This window comes from Truncatella angustata (assembly GCF_020726525.1).
Source record: "Truncatella angustata strain MPI-SDFR-AT-0073 chromosome Unknown BKA67scaffold_3, whole genome shotgun sequence".
Classification (NCBI taxonomy): Eukaryota; Fungi; Ascomycota; class Sordariomycetes; order Amphisphaeriales; family Sporocadaceae; genus Truncatella; species Truncatella angustata.
Window position 1 is genome coordinate 3,025,173 of NW_025763383.1, and position 18,632 is coordinate 3,043,804.

Consider the following 18,632-nt stretch of genomic DNA (forward strand, 5'->3'; position numbering starts at 1 on the left):
AATGAAGCTCATAATCGCTCACTTGACTCTGATTCTCTAGTGCTTTTAGTAGGTGGTACGTTCCCCGACGAGTTGTGGGCCTCTGTTATTGGTTACCCAGAGCATATTATATCTACCTCGCCTACAGAGAGACCCCCGCTGGCTAGTCAATTTGAAAATCCTGCAATGGGTTGTAGTAAGCGGTGTGAATTCACTAATGAAGAATTCATCGCCGTTGCCGCAATATCTCGACGTTTATAATTGCTTGAATATGCATGGCGCTATGGATTTTGTGGCAATGTATGGACATCTTGGAATCCTTCAAATTCTCGCTGACCATAGCTGCAAAATGAATCTCCAGCCAGATTACAACTGCCTGGCTCCCAAAACTCTCTTGGTATGTTACACAGCTCATATTGAAGAAACATTCTGATTTACCAAAGACTGCACTCAGAAATTGTTTTCGTGATGCGGTTAATGGCAATCCGCGCAACACCCGCATACTTAGATGGTTCATTGAGCATGACCTTGGCCGGGGTTTGTTACAGCAGTAAGACCTTGCCACCTCATTCGTCCACGATGAAGAAGACCAACCTGAACAATCAGTTTTGCACAGAGCCTTCACTTACAGAGGCACTCCAGTCGAAGTGTTCGAGTTGCTGCCCCAAAGTCAACTGGGTAGAAACAACCACCAAGACGGCAAGGTATGGACAGCTCTCTTACTATATAACATTAATTACATCATCCTTCAAGATGCAAAAGTCCACCTAATTGTAGAACATGGAGCAGATCCCAATACGGGACTGAATGCGAAGAGACGCGAGATCTTTTGCGCTATTAAAGAAGGCAATCAGGAGCAGTAGCTCAATGCTATCATAAAAATGTGGAACAAGACAATTCATAAGCAGAACCCACGAGAGAGAGGAACGAACTCATCAGAGATATCAAAGTCCTACGAAAAGCATCCAGAGACCAAGGGGGAAGAGATTGATTTCATTGTCGATAATGAATCAGCGAGCAATCGGCGAGCAGTACGTAGTGGGGCTACGTGAATTGAATCATTGGACAATATCTCACATTCTAGACATGGCCAAGGCCGAGAATGACCTGAATGAAGAGTGCCTTTATACGTTGAGGAGACCGAAGCCGATGAGAACAATGGCGAACAACCGGCGATGGACGCTCCAACCTGCAGAGGTATCGAAGGCCATTTGTAGAGGTAGCTTCAAATATCGAGAGCAATTGCGACGATTCAATGGTAATTCAACGAGCATTACAAGATAGAACATTCTACGAGAAATGGAGACATATATTTCTACTGTCCTTGTTACAAACCCTGGTTTAAAATTTCACTCACTTCATGAGTTTTAGTTTTACATCCATAAATGGCAAGCCATAATTGGTCAGGGCTATCTCAATCTTTAAATATTTCCCCCATTTTTACGAAAGTTTACATATTTTAATACACTGCTTACCAATTAAGCGAGGAGATAAAAACGTCGATCTTCCTCTAGATATGTAATCCGTTTCTTATTACTAGCGAATGAGTCGATCTTGCCATAAGCGTCGCTTTGCCCATTACCATCAATGGCGAACATGTCGAATCCAACGAAGATACAGAGCCTAGGATAGCCGCTCCATTATTGGGACCTATGCCAAGCAATAGTTGCAGGACGTGGCTTATCCTGCGTCTCAAGTACACTAAAGACTACATGGTTCCTGTACCGAACCTTGCCTCCTATCGACGAAGCGATATAGCTGTTCAAAACCAGCTGTGTGATGGCGAGAGGCCATAGCGACATTGAACAAATAGAATGATTGTCGATGATGCATCGAGAGAGTGTATCATCTGAAGTCATCGCGGAAGATCGATTGGGGATGCCGCAGTCATCCATGTCATTGTCTTCCCTGTGCAATAGTGGCAATCTTGTGTTAGACGGTATGTTTGAGGGAATTTGCCCATTAGATATGTGAATACATTGAAGAGCTCTAAATTATTTTGCAGCGTTTCGCAAATGTCAACTATTTGAACATTGAACGATCCTTGATTATTGGAATGACATATGTTGCGACGAGATTTCACCATCGGACGGCCATGACCCCTCATGCTCCTTGACAAGACTGCTGAGCCTGGTTTCCACAAGATTGGCTTCAACAGTTTCAATGATAGTCGCGGGCTAATCAGATTGAATTGACCCCATGAGGCGTGGCGGATGACTTTCGATAGCTTCTTTGCTAACATAATTGCTGAGCATAGCGATATCATCTTGCCCGAGCCTCTTTGCGTATGACTTGAGATGTCACGGAGGATATGTATTAGTGAGGGCCGTACTCATCGGGCCCTTTGACCGCCAGGGCTAGAGTTGCACGTGCTGTCATATGCCTTTCGCGGTTTTCCGTGGGTGACGGGTTAGTGTCCATGGCTAGGAAGATCATGGTTACCAGAGTGGAGATGAATAATGTCATTGTATCTCGCATATCGTAATTTAAAATTATTCGGTAAAACAACATTTTCTGTCAGTAATGGAACAGGAGATGCTGAAACTAGACGCGCAACCTCGAAATTGTATTGGTGATAATGTCCGTAGTTAGCTCTGGCGGTAAGAATGATTGTTCGGTGGAAAACATGGGAATGGAGAGATCATGTTCGAAGACACGCAGCTCACACATCGCTTTGATGTGGTAACCATGAGAAAATGGAAAGACATCGTCGCTTAGTCTAAGGTATATTTCATCCATACCACACCGCATCGACGGCGGATGGGAGTGCCATGGTCACGTGACCATCGGATATACGGGTCCACGTCAAGTGCCGGTGCGCCTAGGACTTGGCTAACTAGCCCGTAGCCAAAAGTGCGTTGGAGTTGTCCCCAGCGCAACAACAATTAAGATTGTGACCATCACAGGGAGGCTGCGGTGGGTGGAGGGACCCCAGGACCTTTTTAACCACAGCTGGAAGTCGGAATGGAAATGCGCCTCATAGACTGAAAAGAGCCTGAACGTTGATTTTCCAGGCCGTTTCAGGGACATTAGACTCAATGCTGCTCCTGAGAAAGAGCCCATGACGCATACTCTGTTGCGCTGGAACAAGTGGGGCGCGTTTACTAATTCCACGGCCTGTATGATGAACGGTTTCCCAATCTGACCCATGGCGAAATGATTATAAAACGTACTCAAAATGATTGCGACCTGGATATGGATCCGTGGTAGTGATTTGGCGTCGGTCAGCTCCCAACTCCCGTGGCTTCTTCTCCACGGCGAGGAATCGACAGCCAAGGGCGAAACAAAGTCAGCTCTGCCTAATCTTGCACGCCATAGCGTACTCACAGGCCTGTGCAAGAACCAAATTTACGAGCAGTCAAGAGCATAGGTTCCTTTTAGATTTTCTCGGTGTGGCAATAGCTTCCAGGATGGTATCCATCTGGAAGGCGGGGGAACTAGGGTGGATCGTCAACGATATAGTCCTGAAGAAGGGCCCGCAGAAACTGGCCATCTGAAAGTACTGAAGTCCATTTGGAAACCGAAACTGTAGCTTGAACGTGGGTTGATCACCGTGGCGGCATGATGTGGAGCTAGATACTGTGTTTTGGTAGGATTGCTATTGCCAGGCGATGGCAGTGCCGACTCATGGAACGTGGCACATCAAACTACAGAGTCAAGGTACGGGTTATCCGGCGCCGGAAGAGATGGTGGTATAGCCGGGATATGGGGAAAGCTGTGCCGACGTCGGGTTTCCGGTACCGAGGCCAGCTGAAGGAGGAGGTCACCCTCCTTGATCTGACTGACCAGGCTTTTCGCGTCAGTACCCATGCGAATTCTGAAGAGAATATGCTGGGCCTCGGCCTCGGACGCATTTCGGAGCAGCTGATAGAGAGTTTGGTATACCTGGCTGTCCTCAGCGAGGGTGTCGTACTTTCGTTTCAAGGCTTGGTGCGAAGTTTCATCGGCATTGGCTGTGGCATATACGCAATCGTGAACGTTTTTGGCGCAGGAATTGCAGACAGGTCGATGCCCGGAGCACTGTAGTCCCGGGTAAGGCGGTTGCACCACTAGTCTAGAGAGATATGGATGGATGATATGCCTCAGGTCATACCTTGATTTTCCTTTTCCGACACGTGTTGCAAGCCGTTCTTACTGGCTCCGGCCGGTTTAAGGCGAGTTGTGAGCTTTCCATTACGCCAGCGCTGTTTCCTGGAGGGGATGGTGAGTAGGCTGGTAGAAGCGGGCGTGGCGGACGTTGTTTTGTTTGTTTTGCAACATGTGCCATAAGGAACTCGTCGGGTACTAGGTGGCAGGAGCAGGTGGAAATTGGACAAGGGAAGAAACACTACTACAATGCTGGGGAATGAGGCATAGAGCAGACAAAAGTCGACAGTGTGCAGAAGCTTCAAGATCAATCTATCCACCATTGAGAGGAGGAGTGAACAACGGTGGAGACTGCGACAATGATGGATCGAAACCTAACAACATACAATTGCAACACAAGGTAGAAAAGCACCTCGCTACAACGGCCTGTACCTTGGGGGCTAGATGCGCACAGCCAGAGCCCAACTCTTCCCATCCCTACCCCGCACAAGTTCACGTGCACAGAAAAACAAACCGCAGCAAAAGGAGAACGATTGAGGCCTGTGTTCTCGGACCTTCGCTACGTTAAGGCTTTTGTTCTGCAAAACTTCTTGCGCCCATCTTGTTATTCCCTGCCGTAAACCTTGCTTGGTACAGTAGACAGACAACAACATTGTTCGTCTTCCGCCCTGCCTCAGTGGCCCGGTATTGCTTTACTTTGGCCGAACCGGAGTGGTCTGCATCAGGATCAAGTCGGTGCTGAAACATGGATAGGAAAAGCCGCGGCTTTTCCGAGGCATACCTTAGACACCCAGCATCTTGCCGCGATTATTCGTAACCCGTGCTGCAAGTTCCTCTGAGTCGAGCCTGGCGAGAAGCAATTCGTTGATCCGCCGAGTTGTACGAGTTCCTTATGATCGTAGTCGTCGTGGTTGAGAGGGTTGGGCGTTTGTGGACGTCATCTTGAATTTTGCTGTGATTTATTGGGATCGCGCACAATTAGACTCGAGCATTACAACGCGGTTCCTCACCGCTTTCGAATTTGCGCTGAATATACCAGTGACGAGCTCAAACAGGCATGTTGCGTACAGTATAGCATGTCTTTACAGAAACCGAGTCAACTCTTCTATACCACGCACTAAAACTATAAACCGTCAAAATGTTAACGACCTGGTGAGAACAAGTCCAATCGAGCAATGCGGAGTCCCACCGGCATGCTGCGCAACACACACACCCCGCTACTAGCGTTGGATATGTACTAATTAGCGTCAGAGCCTCCGGTCGACACTTGCAGGATTCTGTGTTTTGCTTCCATCGCGGGAACATCAACCCAAATAGACAGACATTGATTGGTAAAACCGGCTTGAGAGGCGGACAATCAACCAGCAAATTTGATATTGTGTGTTCTGCTATTATCGCTTCGGCAGACACAAATCCGCACTTCATCTTACGTCCGGATTACTCAGTAAGCACAAGACCATATTCATCCAAGCCCACCATCAGCGCACCTACCCCACTCGAGTGATAGGCTCGTAATGGAAACGAACAATGCGAGGCACAATCTACGAATCCTGAATGTGAGATTGGATGCTCTGTTATAACGGGGTCAACGAGAATCTCTTGAGCCTATGTGATCTGTGGAGATATCAACGTTTATCTCTACCGCACGCTAACAGCCGCAATATATTGACACCTTTGTTGAGCATGTTCGGATCCAAGTTTCTGCTGAGACTTGCCATGGATTCTCTCAAGATACTTGCATCCTCACAACTGACCTACGATCTGGCGGATTGGAACTTTTCTATATCCGAGGATATGAAACATTGTAGAGCAGGTTTCCGCTGCGTTTTATGTCAACACCGCTGGGAGCTCCTGCTTGCGATAGAGTGTGGCCCATTGTGCAGGTTGCGTCTACGACGACCGGATTAGGCTCGAGGGGGTTTTGATGGTTTCCACCAATGCTTGGATCAAATATCCACCAGCGGCACAGTAACCCGGTGGCGGCAAGCGTACGAGCCACAGGAAGCTGAATCAGACTGCGAAAGCCGACGGTCATGTAAATATTGTTCTTGTAGTCAATGTGTTGCTTCATCCAGCCCCGAGTCGCCAAGCGCGTCGTTTCTGTGAACCAGCTTTTGGAATTGTGATTGCGAAACCGATCGTTGCTCGAACTACTTCCTCCTTCGAGATTCGATGTCTAATTGTCGCCACCACCACGAGTCTTTCCGTCAAGGTACAAGGAAATGTTTCTCTGTCAGTCTTCGGTGTGCTGAAGCAGATCCTTACGACATGCGGCTCAATCACTAGCCTCGCATTACTCCATATCACCAAACTTTAGGGCTGTTGTGGCTATCCGGACTTGAGCTGGTTAACTATCGCCATTTTGCTATTGCTTCCACACGCATCCATTATGTGAACTTCCAACACCAACCCCTCAGACATGGTCGACCTATGCCGCGAATTTCGACACGGTGTGATCATCAAGGAATGGATTACAACTCATCTTTCTCAATGCTCTCCCGCGGCTTGACTCCAGGTCCACTGCCAGGCCCTTTCTTCACGATGGAGGTGATGATCTCGTAGACCACTTGAGCCGCAGCAAGTGCTGTTTCCTCGCCGGCATTCTGGTATGCAGGACTGACTTCAACAACATCAGCGCCGATAAGGTTGAGACCCTCGATACCTCTTAGGATTTTGATGAACTCCCTTGTCGTCCAACCACCAGGCTCTGGGGTGCCGGTACCGGGGGCAAAGGCCGGATCCAGGACGTCAATATCGACGCTTAGGTAGACTGGTTCATCCGTTCCGAGAGTGCTGAGTATGCTATCGATAACGCCTTTGGTTCCAATCTCGTCGATGTCGTCTGCGACAATGCGAACCCAGTTTTGGGAACTATCATCTTCCCAATCACCAAAATCATCGCCGGATAGACGCGTTCGCAGTCCTGCGTGCATCGAAGGGGCCGAGGTCGAGTTGCTTAGCAAACCCTCCTGGCCAGCAAGCCAAAACATGGAACCATGGGTAAAGCGTGACTGCTCACTAGACCATGCAGAAGGATACTTGTCGGGGTGCCAGGTATCCAGATGTGCATCGAAGTGAAGCACTCGAATGGGGCCATAGATTTCCTTCAGAGCTCGCAATGCTGGAAGAGCAAGCGAATGGTCACCACCCAATGTGATCAATTTAGGGTGGTCTAGTTGATCGTACTTTGTGGGATGCTGGTGCAGCTCCCGGAAAGCGGTTTCCATTTGCCGAACCGCCAGAGCGTTGTCAACTGGAGTCACAGGTACATCTCCGCAATCAATGATCTTTGCCCAGTTCTGGTAGGGATTAATGCCAGCCCGAGCATTGAAGCCCCGAAATGATGTCTGTCTGGCAGATGCAGCCCGAATCGCCCTGGGCCCGAAGCGAGCACCTTTGAAACTTTGTTAGTCTTGTCTCGTCGTTTCGGCAATGACAGGAGCTTTACCTGGGCGATAACTGACGGCTGTGTCAAAGGGTACACCAATAACAGCTATGTCGAAATCTTGCTCTGGGTGGGTGAGACATTTGGTATGTTGCAAATGCGCAAATGTGCTGATACCAGAGAAGCTCCACTGAACCGCCCAGGCACGTCAGCAATGAGTTTACTCCAAAGGCAAGGGGTGCGCAAACCACAACAAGCTGGTGTTTCAATACATGAAGCGAGCAGGGTGCGCAAAAGAAGCCTTACATCTGTTCCCCATTTTCTTTCCAATTCGTCCAACTCTTCTTGTGTGAACGTCTTGTGGTTTTTGTGGTCACCACACCCCCGCGCTAGAGCGGCGAGCTTGGCCAGCCCCAGGAAGAAATGAGCAGCGCGCATCTCGCAAACCTTGTCGTACTTAAGACGACTGCTCGGTATTTAGTTGGTAGTGAGTATAGAATTGGAATAAGAAACAAGATCTTCGATATTTTGCTCAGTCGGTCTACCCTCCTTGTTAACTGCGTGCGAGGCCGGAGCCTATTCGACTCCATCGTTGTGCTCAGGACGCCGTAGAGGTTAACATCAATCCACTATCATACCGATGCGCTATAGACCCTATTACTGTTTTGGGCAGCTCCTGCCGAGACCTGGTATCGAGGCGAGGTGCCGATTGCGTTCAGCTGGACAAGTCCAGATGTGAGACGAGCGAGAAGCGTGCGCCTATATTTCCTTATTGGGACACTCAACCTACCGGCTTCAGTGGATACGCCATTCCCCGCACCCCCCGCAGACATGCTCGGTTGTTCAATTAGGGCATCGATGTCAGTGCATTGCCGTCAAGGGCATGACGCTCTTAACCTAACAAATTGCACTAAGCTAGCACTTGCCTTAGCATTTGGAGGAACGGCACAAGTCTGGGGAAGGGGAGAGGATATAGACGAGGCTGGAGGTAACAATGTGCAGGCCGGGACTTTCCAACCTGGCTCTGGCCGTGTGGGGAAGATCAACATGGTAGGGTGGCTTGACTTACACGACGGTATTACACACCCACAGCCAAGCAATCAAGAGCTATCAATAATGCTCCTTCCGACACTGGCATTACACATATAGAGGGCAACCTGGTTGCACTGGGTAGCATTTGACTGTAAGTAGAAGCCTCTCATCATCTTCATTTCTGGTACACTTCAAAGTGTTACTCTGAAACTGCTATGGACTCCCCTAGATTAGAACCGGTCAAGTCCGGCGGAAACTTCAACTCGGACGCCATGGATCTCGCAGAAATGGGCCATACTGAAGTGCTGACCCGAAAATTCGGAACGTGGAGTATCTTGGCCATGTCGTTCTGCGTACTGGGAACTTGGGCAGTATTCGCACAAGATCTCGCAGACGGGCTTGTCAATGGTGGTCCAGTCAGCATTCTCTGGGGCTTATGCCTTGTGACGTTCTGCAATCTCTGCATTGCGTTGTCCCTATCCGAGTTCTGTAGCGGGATGCCAACAGCACTCGGTCAAGCTTATTGGGTGTATCGACTCCTAGATACCCCCGGCGGCCGTTTTGCTTCCTATATGACAGCTTGGATCAATGTATTTGGTTGGTGGACCTTGACTGCATCAGTCGTTGCTTTTATGACGGAGTTCCTCCTGGGTATGAAGATTATGTTTGATGAAGAATGGGCCGGGGCAAATGAAGGATGGCTATCATTCTTGGTGTATCTCGGCATCACATTTTGTTTTACACTTGTTAACCTATTTGGCTGTCGGAGCGACAAGTTTCTTCCGTGGTTCAACAACTTCATGGGCGTTGGCTTCGCCGCACTTTTCATCATCATCTCTCTCGTTCTCGTCATCACAGTCGGCACTAAGACCGAACTTTCTTTTCAACCACCCACATTCGTCTTCCAAACATGGATCAACGAGACAGGCTGGAACGATGGAGTCACCTGGTTTATGGGACTTCTTCAATCAGCCTACGGATTGACAGCCTTCGACTCAGTCATTCACATGGTTGAGGAAATCCCTCTTCCCAGAAAAAACGCACCTAAGGCCATGTACTTGTCTGTCATTTTCGGCGCTATCTCAGGTTTCATTTTCATGATGGTCTGCTTGTTCTCAATCCAGGACCTCGACGCCACTCTTGATCCCCCAACCGGTCTCCCCTTCATCGAGCTTCTTACGCAGACAATCGGAGTACAAGGTGCTGCAGTTCTGCTTGCACTCTTTATATTCAATAGCTTAGGTCAGGGAGTGAGCGTCATGACCTCTTCGTCTCGATTAACCTGGGGTTTTGCTCGCGATGGAGGACTTCCATGGTCTGGCTACTTCACACTAGTCGATGAGAAGTTGAAGATGCCCGCGAGGGCGCTATGGCTACAGAGCTTTGTTATCGCGCTCGTTGGCGTGCTGTACCTGTTCTCGAACACGGTCCTCGTGGCGATCCTAGGTGTCAGCACTATCGCACTCACCATTTCGTATGGTATTCCCATCTCGGTTCTCCTTTTCGTTGGCCGCGACAAGCTGCCGAAGGGCCCATTCGTACTCGGCCGCTTTGGGCCGTATCTGAACTGGGTTTCGGTCATCTACTGCGCAATCACCTCAGTGTTCTTCTTCTTCCCGGGCGAGCCAAATCCTGCATTGGAAGACATGAACTGGGCAATTGTAGTCTTTGGCATCATGCTTGTCATTGCTGTCGCATTCTGGTTCGTGAAGGGTAAAACATCTTATTTTGGAACTGATGGAATTGATGAGCGTATGATAATTGCGCGCCAGTTGGAAATGGATCCGTCCGTCAACGTGGCAATCGCCCACAAGAAGGACTGAATCAAGTCATTTTTACATGTTATATAGTTTGCAAAAATGTAAGCAGCTGTTCGTAACTCAGATTCTTCTACACACATCTCATTAGTTGGGTCCATTTTCTTGTATCAACTTTCGATCGCTCAAGCGCCTTTGAACGTGTCTGCTTACGACTTTCACAATAAGCCTGCGACCAACGCCGGAATGTACTGTACTCGCTGATTGTGATCTCACCGGAAAGCCCAATGAGCTCAAAACTAAATATGAATATGTGACAATCAAAAACAGTGGGCCCACCGTCCATAGAACGATGGCAATCTCAGGGTATATATTCGTTGCCACAGAATACTACTAATGATATAAACACATCTAAAGTGAAAGTAACGGGGCATTACATCGAAACCTTCACATTTTCGGTTTTATATTTACATGGACTGCCTTCACGGTCGAATAAGCGTCCAATCCAGCCTCCCCGAGCTCTCTCCCAATGCCGCTCTGTTTTACGCCCCCAAAGGGAATACGCCAATCACTATCATTACTGGAGTTAATCCACACCATACCGGCATGAATATCCCGAGCGATTCGATGCGCCTTTCCGATATTTTCGGTAAAGATAGCACTACCGAGGCCATAGACCGAGTCGTTCGCCAGCGCCACTGCTTCCTCTTCTGTGCTAAAGCGTGAGATGACGACAAAAGGGCCGAAGACCTCCTCCTGAAAGATGCGCATAGCTGGGAGGACTTCTGTGAACACGGTGGGCTCGACAAAGTATCCCTTTCCGTCCGCGTTGTGCTTGAAAGGCTCGCCCCCAAGGGCAAGCTTCGCACCCTCGCATTTTCCGATTGACACATACTCGAGGATCCTGGTCATCTGGGCCGAGGAGATCTGCGGACCCTGGAACGTCTCTGCATCAAACGGATCACCTATCTTTGAGATCTCCTTCACGTTTGCCAAGAAGGCGGCGAGAAATCTGTCGTAGACCCCGTCCTGCACGAGGATGCGCGACGTGGCGGTACATATCTGCCCCTGGTTATACATGACGCCGCCGTGGGCCCAGAAGGCGGCGAGCTCCACGTCGGCGTCGTCGAAGACGACGAGGGGGCTCTTGCCGCCGGTCTCCAGCGTGATGTTCTTCAGGTTCGCGCTCGCCATTCCCATGATGCGCCTCGCGGTGTCCGTCGAGCCGGTGAACGCGATCTTGTCGATGTCCATGTGCGACGCGAGCGCGGCGCCGGCGACCGATCCCAGCCCGTTGATGATATTCACCACACCCGGCGGGAAGCCGGCCTCCGCCGCCAGGGTCGCGAGGAACAGGATCGAGAGGGGCGTTTGCTCCGCGGCCTTGAGCACGACGGTGTTGCCGCACGCGAGAGCTGGTGCGAGCTTCCATGCGGCCATTGCCAAAGGAAAATTCCATCTTAACCTCGTTAATTAGCACATTCGTGTCCAAATCACGTTGCAAACTCTCAACTCACGGAATGATCTGACCACACACACCCACCGGTTCTCGAAGCGTATATGCGAACTTGTCCGAGTTGGTGCTGATCACCTGGCCAAAGACCTTGTCGGCAAATCCTGCATAGTAGCGAAACACCTCGGCAGTTTCGTACAAGTCGTCACTAAGGGCGATCGCGTATGGTTTGCCGTTATCCCACGTCTCAATCGTCGCCAGAGTCTCTCTGTTCTCTTCGATCAGTTGGCTCAAGCGCATGAGCAGTCGCCCTCGATCTGAAGGCGACATTTTTCGCCAGCTCGGGTTTTGGAGGGCATTCCGGGCAGCGACCACAGCCCTGTCGACGTCAGTCTTGGACGCTGCTGAAACAGAAACGATGGGTTCTTCATTTCTGCGGCCAAGAGTCAGCAGTGCGATCTAATCGTTGGTTACATGGTGTCCATTTACGTGGGATTGATGGATGTGATCTGTGCACCGTCGGCTGACGCTGTCCATTCGTTGTTAATGAACAGACCAGTCGGCTGTTGATACGTCCTTCCGTTCGGTGCGGTCAGCTGTACAATTAGATCTTGTGTCATGTTGTATGGATTATACTTCGTCTTAGAATAGTAGACTGTTTTGCTATGATTTGTTCTTTATGAAAGAGTCTTCTCAACCCATCAACGTGCTCCAACGCCGTAATAAGCTTGAGATTGAGCCCGGCCGCTGGGCTTGAGAGAAGATCCGATCCACCCGTGGACAACATGTGGAACTTGAGGCCCATTAGGTAACGAGCTCGATGATAATTGACACCTGTAGCATTATCCTCAATCGCTATGCAATGCGAGGAAGGCGATTTGGGTGATCTTGGATGTAGACTAGACAATTACTTCTAGGCTAGCCTTACAGTGCTTATCCTGGAATCGAGCTAAGATAAAACGTCGACTGCTAGCTCGCTTAGGCCAATCACTCCATGGCAATTGATGGCATTACCAAAGATAGCAAGTGTATGCGAGCGTATGCATCATATCTTCCAGACATGTGTTTTGCGTGGTTAAAATCACGAATTTGTTCGTTAAAGCGAGAAAGCCACACGAGACAATGGTCTGCGGATGACAGCTTTGGATTACAGATAGTTTTTGTTTGATGGAGAAGTGGGGACCTGATGACGGCTTATTTTTATCCAATCAAGTCCGGTCCACGATTCCGGATCAGGCAAAGAAGCCCAGTTTTGCGCTTATATGACTGCATTGGTATTAGTGTTTTCGAAGCTCAGTCAAATTGCGCTGCACTACGATTATGAGCGCTCGTGGCAGTCAAGCTCATGAATTCTTTACGCATCAACAATCCGGAAATGGCTCGACACCCCGATACCTGAGAGCATGGCCCTCATGACAAGGTGTCTTTGTTCTGAGATCATAGAGGAGAGGCGATGCCTGCCTCCTAAGCTCGAGTGGTGGGGTCTCCAGATTGCCGTGTAAGAGTCTGTCGCAATGGATTCGAGAAATGATTTACACCCCATTAGACAATATTCTTCGGCTAACGACCAGCTCCTCAATTCGGATTGATGTGACTATATTGCCTTGACCGAAGCTTGAAAGGTTACTGAACATGATTGGGATTGAATACGACATTATTGAAGGGGCACTTGTATATAGCATCAGGAAAGCAATTTGACTATTGTATACAACTGGCTAACTAATTAAACCAAAAATAAAAAAAAATACTTCTCAATCACAATTTTGCACTAAGAGAATTTGCATTGCCTTCACAGCAATTTGGCGTCGACGTAGAGAAAGCGTTCTTAGAAGTCTGGTCCTTTGTAATGGACGACGCCGGTACCCACAAGGCGGGGTTCTTCTCGAAAAAGCTCGACGCACGCATCATGATGCTAACGGGCTCCGCGGGCATGATCGGGAAGTCCTCGGTGCGCGGGAAGTGGGTAAGTCCGAACTGCATGTAGCATACAATATCTGTGTTCTCAATGGACCCGCCCCGCGATACCCAATCGACAATGGTCGGATTGTGCTGGTGGCCGTGTTTGCCCGTGGACTGGCAGACAAAGTCACCGGCAGGGTATAGTTCATAGTCCCTGTACGGAACAACCCAAAGAGCTTTCCGGGCGAAGGCGGCGCGCTCGCTGACCATGCTACCTGGCTGGGCCAGGAGTCGTGGACAGTTGTTGTTCAGAATTTTGTAGCCAATCGGCTTTTTGGTGCTGGGATTGAGCTTGTTGGGGTTAATGATATCCCAGGACCGGCTCGTCTCATGGCAGTAGTCAGCGGCACCCTCCTTTGCGGTCCGCAGAGGTGTCTTTTGGCTATAAAAGCCATTGCCGTAATAATTCTGTGGTGATCCAACCGGCTCCTCTGAAGGAACGGCATCGCTCTGCACGACAGAGTTGTTCGGTCCGTCTATAGCGGGATCGACACGTAGGGAAAATATATGCTGGTGGTTATGGGCAGTGATCTTGGGCGCCACCTCCGTTCCAAACGGAGAAGCCGTCTCCGAAGGATGCATGCAGTACGTGTTCAGCATTCCGGTTAGCTTCATCTCCAACTTGTAAGTACCATCCAAGGAAAAGATGTGATAGAATGCGTAGTCGTAGTTTGCGGCTGTGATGATTTGCGATATGATCAACCGGCGGTCACGAGCCGAGATGACCCCTCCATCACGGAAGTCGGTGTGCTTGTAAAGAAGACCATTGTCTTCTTCATGGATGCAAATAGCATTCTTGATTACCGTCGCTTCCCCCTTTGCGGTTGAGAGCACACCATCGAGGTAATGGATAGCGCCCTTGCAGTCACAGCCCAGCTCAAGAGAGTTGCTCATTAATCCACTACCATACTCGCCGACGTCAAAGGCGTGCTTCTTGTGGTGCGGTGGGTTTGGGTTGCCGTAAGGTACGACCATCTCTGCAACACTAATACGGTTGAAGAGCGATCTTTGGCGTTGTTGGTAGTGGTCATATATACTGACGTCGGAGAGAACAATGCCCTCACGATAGTTGAAACCGATGTGCATCTTGTAACCAGCCCAAGAGATCTCGTTTCCGCGTATTTCAAATGAAACACCTTGAGGTTGTGTGATGTCGATAGGCTTCAAAACGTTCATCTGATACTTATTTCCGATATATTCGGGCAGGTAGTTGTGCTCGGCCAACGGCACCTGTGTCCGCTCGCCATTTACCCGTCGAATGTCAACGCTCAGGATTTCAGCAGTCTCTGTGTCTGCCACCAGCGTGAAATCTAGCGGGTGTGCATATTGATTGTCGGAAGCAGAGCTGCGGTAGTAAACCAATCCCTGTTGTAACCGCCGCTCAAATCCCCATCGGTCATCGAATCCGATCGCCCAGGCATCGATATAGATTTTTGACATGTCAGTGACGCCAATTTCTCGGCATGCTTCAATAACCCGAGGATCCTTCCTGGCATTGTACTCCAGATGATCGAGGTCGTCCAAAGTGAGGGTTGGCGCCACCTCATCCACATCAATCCATTCCTCCACCTTGAGATTTGAAATGTTGACGATGACCGTCGCGCACAACGCGGAACCCCCTTTCAGGACGATGGCATATGCTCGCCGATCGGGCTGTGGCGCCTTATTTGACTTCCATGCAGCGTACTCATTCTTCTTAGGCTCTCGTAGAGTGACACAGTTGAACTTTAGCTTAGATGTGCCCGCATACTCCCTAATCAGCCTGGAAGATGTAGCGATCTCATCGACCGATAAGGGGTCTGGAGACTGTTAGTGCTGGTACTGGGGGTATGGCGCAGTCCAATTTTGTGGAACCTACCCAAAGGATGAAAAGTCTTGGCAATGCCTTGCATGATCTCTGATGGAATTGAGGTTTGTTTCTCAAGATTGTTGTCTCGTAAAGGAACATACAATATGACTTCACTATACCTACCCTTATGAATCAATGTTAAAGGCAGGATGGACTTGCCTAGTAGAGCAATGTGTAAGAAATATTCCAAAATACCGATGCTTTGGCGGGCGGATAACAATGTTGTGGGGAAATCGTCCGAGGCGCTGGAGAACCACGCTTTACCTAGATTGGGGAACTATCCGCCATAGTTATCCTTATGTTTGCATCGCGTATGTCCACCATTGCTCAAAGTCAATATGTCTGTGTACCCGCAGCGAATCATCCCCCAGCTGGTCGAGTAGCAAAAGCATGTTCAGAATGTACAGACCAAGCCCATGCATTCATTCCGATCGTGTATTTGGGGCTTGATTCATGCTGGAGGTGCACCCATTTTGGCCACACACTAACTAGTGTGAGAAGTGGGCGGGGAAGGGAGCCGCGAGAGTTCAACTTTACAGCGGGCGTGATGTGTTCGACGGCCGCACAAATATCTGGCAGCCAAACGGATCAAGTGCTTGAGATCCATCGACTAGAATTACTAGATGGCAGCTCTGCTCAATTATGTCTCGAGGGGTAAAGGTGCAATTAAAGCTCTGAAAATAGCGACTTTTTGTTCATGAACGGCTGAAATAAGTATAAACTACAACGCGCAAACTTTGTGCTTCCGGCCGTGCTTGATCTTGCGAGCACGGGCGACTGAGTAAATGGCCTTTTAAGCGATGTTATGGGCAGCATCGCGAGCCAGATCTCTTGACAAGTCCGCCTCAGTCATACCACCGGTAGTCCTAGGGCCCTCGTAGCCTTTTCGAGCTCCGACAAACCACCAAATCAATAGAAATATCGACAACCCTCCCCATAGCAAAGATGCGTAGTTCATGGTTGACGCATCAACGGGTAGTGAGAAAGGAAAGCAATAGATGACGAACCAAATCATCATGTAGGCGCATGCGATGGCGTTGAGAATGAAGCCTAGGGGTCCTTTGTTCAAATGAAATGTTCCGTAGGTGATGTTCTTGCGCCCGGTCAAGAGATGTGGAAGGATAGCTGCAATGTACGAAGATGACGACATGCAGATGTAGCTACCCGCAAAAGCGTTGAAGGCGGTTGTACTGCCCACGTAGATGCACCCAAGGATTGTCACAAAGACAGCACTGACTATAGTTGCGTTGACGGGCACGTGGAGTGTGGGGTGGACCTTGGAAAACGGCCCCGAAAACGGTGTGGCGTTGTCTCTCGCCAAAGTCCAGAGTGTTCTTCCACATGTGATGAAGAGTCCCACGAGGCAGATCGAAACGCAAATCAGGACGAGGAACAGAAGCCCAATCGCTCCTGCTGCTGAGCCTGTGCCCTGGCGGTAAATCTCGGCGATCGGGTACGCGACTTCGAAGAGGGCATCGAAATCGTTGATTGCGTACATGATGCTGATCAAGTATGCAAAACCTGTGATGAAACCTATGCCCATTTGTAGGCCAATAGCAATCGGGACGTTTCTGGCCGGGTTTGGGATCTCCTCCGCAAGATGCGACACTACATCCGGTACACCAACGGAGAAAGCGCCATTGAGCATACCACCCACAAATACGAAGCCTGATGGGTAGCCAATATCTGCTGACCATTCGGTCCACACGAAGGAACTAGTCGCGTGGGATGTACCATTGCGACTGGGCATGACCGCAAGGACAACAATGGTGATCAGGAAACCGGATAGGATGAAGAATATGCCCACATTGTTAAGGTATGGCATGGCGCGGTTGAAGAAGCAGACAGAAAGACAAGCCATCCAGGTGACGATTATGTAGACGACGAAAACATGCCAACTTTCAGCCACAAAGTCGGGATGGTTCAACGCGTACATCTGGACGACAGTGTTGCCAATGATGGCAGCCATGGAAGCTGCGCCAAACACCCATGCAAGGTAGTTCCACCATCCTGCGAAGTAGCCGACGATCCTGCCCCATCGCTTCCCAGGTGTGACGGTGGCCCAGTGATAGACGCCGGCGGAAGATGGAATGGCCGAAGCCAGTTCGGCAATGCAAAGAGCAACGATCCAATAAAAGAAAGACACTGTTATGAACTCGAACAATACGCCTAACTTCGTTAGACAACAGCCAGTCTCGCAGACTAACACGATTGCTTACCTGGGGGGCCGCCATTGTATAGGGCGACCAGAATGCTGCCTCCTACAGCTGGCCACACATTACCAACTACAAGTCCCACGCCAGCCAATGATACCAAACTGAAATTGCGCTCGAGTTCTTGAGTATGCCCGGAAGCGTTCACTGTGTCGTGAGCCTCTGCTGTGGACGCTCTCCCAGCGCTAGGCGTTGCTGCCAGTGGCTTCCCGTCTTTGAAATCCATAACTGTTGCGCGCAAACCTCTGTGCTTCGAATTATGAACATGGACCTCAAGATAAGAACGCGTAGTAGTGAATATGTAGCCAAAAGGTCAATCCTTGGGCAAATGGGGAGTGAACCTGATATAGATACCAGCGGTCAGCCAGCAAGCAAATGAAGAGATATTGCGTAGTCGGGATGATCACGATGAGAGATTCGGGGAAAACGTGACTAACAAGTGCTTGTCTGTTTTAGCGATTGGAGCAAGATAGCAGTGGATTCTAGAGTGCGGGGGAGGGGACACTAGACTAAGTAAGCTTATGAACGGCCAAGATAACCAGCCTCAATTTCGGACGGGCACTTCTCCCAAGGGTCAATTCGTAAATGTTCTCTTGGCGAACACTGTATGTTTCGCAGCTTAGATTCTCTGTACAGATGTTCTTCCGGAGGAATGCAATTGTCTGAAATTACATGTAAACCCAAACCTCGACAATTCTCAAGGATCTATTACTACATCAGAGCTTCCGCACCATTGGCTTTACCCCGTGCTGAACTTATCATCAATATCCACATTCGCCCCAGCAGATGATCCAAATATTACCGGGGCCCAGACTGCCTGCCGCTCTCACACCACTCACAATGCCCATACGCAACGACATGCCTAATACAGTAATATGGGGGCTCGTGGCTGAATTAGTATAGTCTGTTGCCAATGCGG

The 18,632-nt window shown here is 49.5% G+C and overlaps 6 protein-coding genes across 6 annotated transcripts; 1 reads left to right on the top strand and 5 right to left on the bottom strand.

Annotated features, from left to right (window-relative positions):
- Positions 1-3,375: 3,375 nt before the first annotated feature.
- Positions 3,376-4,456, bottom strand: BKA67DRAFT_250725 (uncharacterized protein). Its single transcript, XM_046095743.1, has 2 exons — positions 4,073-4,456; positions 3,376-3,999 (listed from the first exon to the last, which is right to left on the bottom strand). The coding sequence occupies exons 1-2, from the start codon at positions 4,244-4,246 to the stop codon at positions 3,622-3,624; spliced, it is 552 nt and encodes a 183-aa protein (XP_045960105.1). The 5' UTR covers positions 4,247-4,456; the 3' UTR covers positions 3,376-3,621.
- Positions 4,457-6,123: 1,667 nt separating this feature from the next.
- BKA67DRAFT_250714 (agmatinase, mitochondrial precursor) lies at positions 6,124-7,968 on the bottom strand. Its single transcript, XM_046095742.1, has 3 exons — positions 7,757-7,968; positions 7,514-7,640; positions 6,124-7,459 (listed from the first exon to the last, which is right to left on the bottom strand). Exons 1-3 carry the CDS (start codon positions 7,886-7,888, stop codon positions 6,537-6,539), a joined length of 1,182 nt encoding a protein of 393 aa, XP_045960106.1. The 5' UTR covers positions 7,889-7,968; the 3' UTR covers positions 6,124-6,536.
- A 327-nt stretch (positions 7,969-8,295) lies between these two features.
- BKA67DRAFT_562008 (putative amino acid permease family protein) lies at positions 8,296-10,394 on the top strand. Its single transcript, XM_046102564.1, has one exon. The coding sequence runs from the start codon at positions 8,698-8,700 to the stop codon at positions 10,303-10,305; it is 1,608 nt and encodes a 535-aa protein (XP_045960107.1). The 5' UTR covers positions 8,296-8,697; the 3' UTR covers positions 10,306-10,394.
- A 292-nt stretch (positions 10,395-10,686) lies between these two features.
- On the bottom strand, positions 10,687-12,798 carry BKA67DRAFT_622168 (aldehyde dehydrogenase domain-containing protein; the record flags this gene model as incomplete). Its single annotated transcript, XM_046105492.1, has 3 exons — positions 12,182-12,798; positions 11,757-12,125; positions 10,687-11,698 (listed from the first exon to the last, which is right to left on the bottom strand). Exons 1-3 carry the CDS (start codon positions 12,310-12,312, stop codon positions 10,687-10,689), a joined length of 1,512 nt encoding a protein of 503 aa, XP_045960108.1. The 5' UTR covers positions 12,313-12,798.
- A 649-nt stretch (positions 12,799-13,447) lies between these two features.
- Positions 13,448-15,543, bottom strand: BKA67DRAFT_657751 (peroxisomal copper amine oxidase; the record flags this gene model as incomplete). The annotated part of the gene is made up of 2 exons (XM_046107163.1): positions 13,448-15,450; positions 15,510-15,543. The coding sequence occupies 2 exons, from the start codon at positions 15,541-15,543 to the stop codon at positions 13,448-13,450; spliced, it is 2,037 nt and encodes a 678-aa protein (XP_045960109.1).
- A 750-nt stretch (positions 15,544-16,293) lies between these two features.
- Positions 16,294-17,939, bottom strand: BKA67DRAFT_516133 (amino acid/polyamine transporter I; the record flags this gene model as incomplete). The annotated part of the gene is made up of 2 exons (XM_046097789.1): positions 16,294-17,669; positions 17,720-17,939. The coding sequence occupies 2 exons, from the start codon at positions 17,937-17,939 to the stop codon at positions 16,294-16,296; spliced, it is 1,596 nt and encodes a 531-aa protein (XP_045960110.1).
- Between the last annotated feature and the right edge of the window lie 693 nt (positions 17,940-18,632).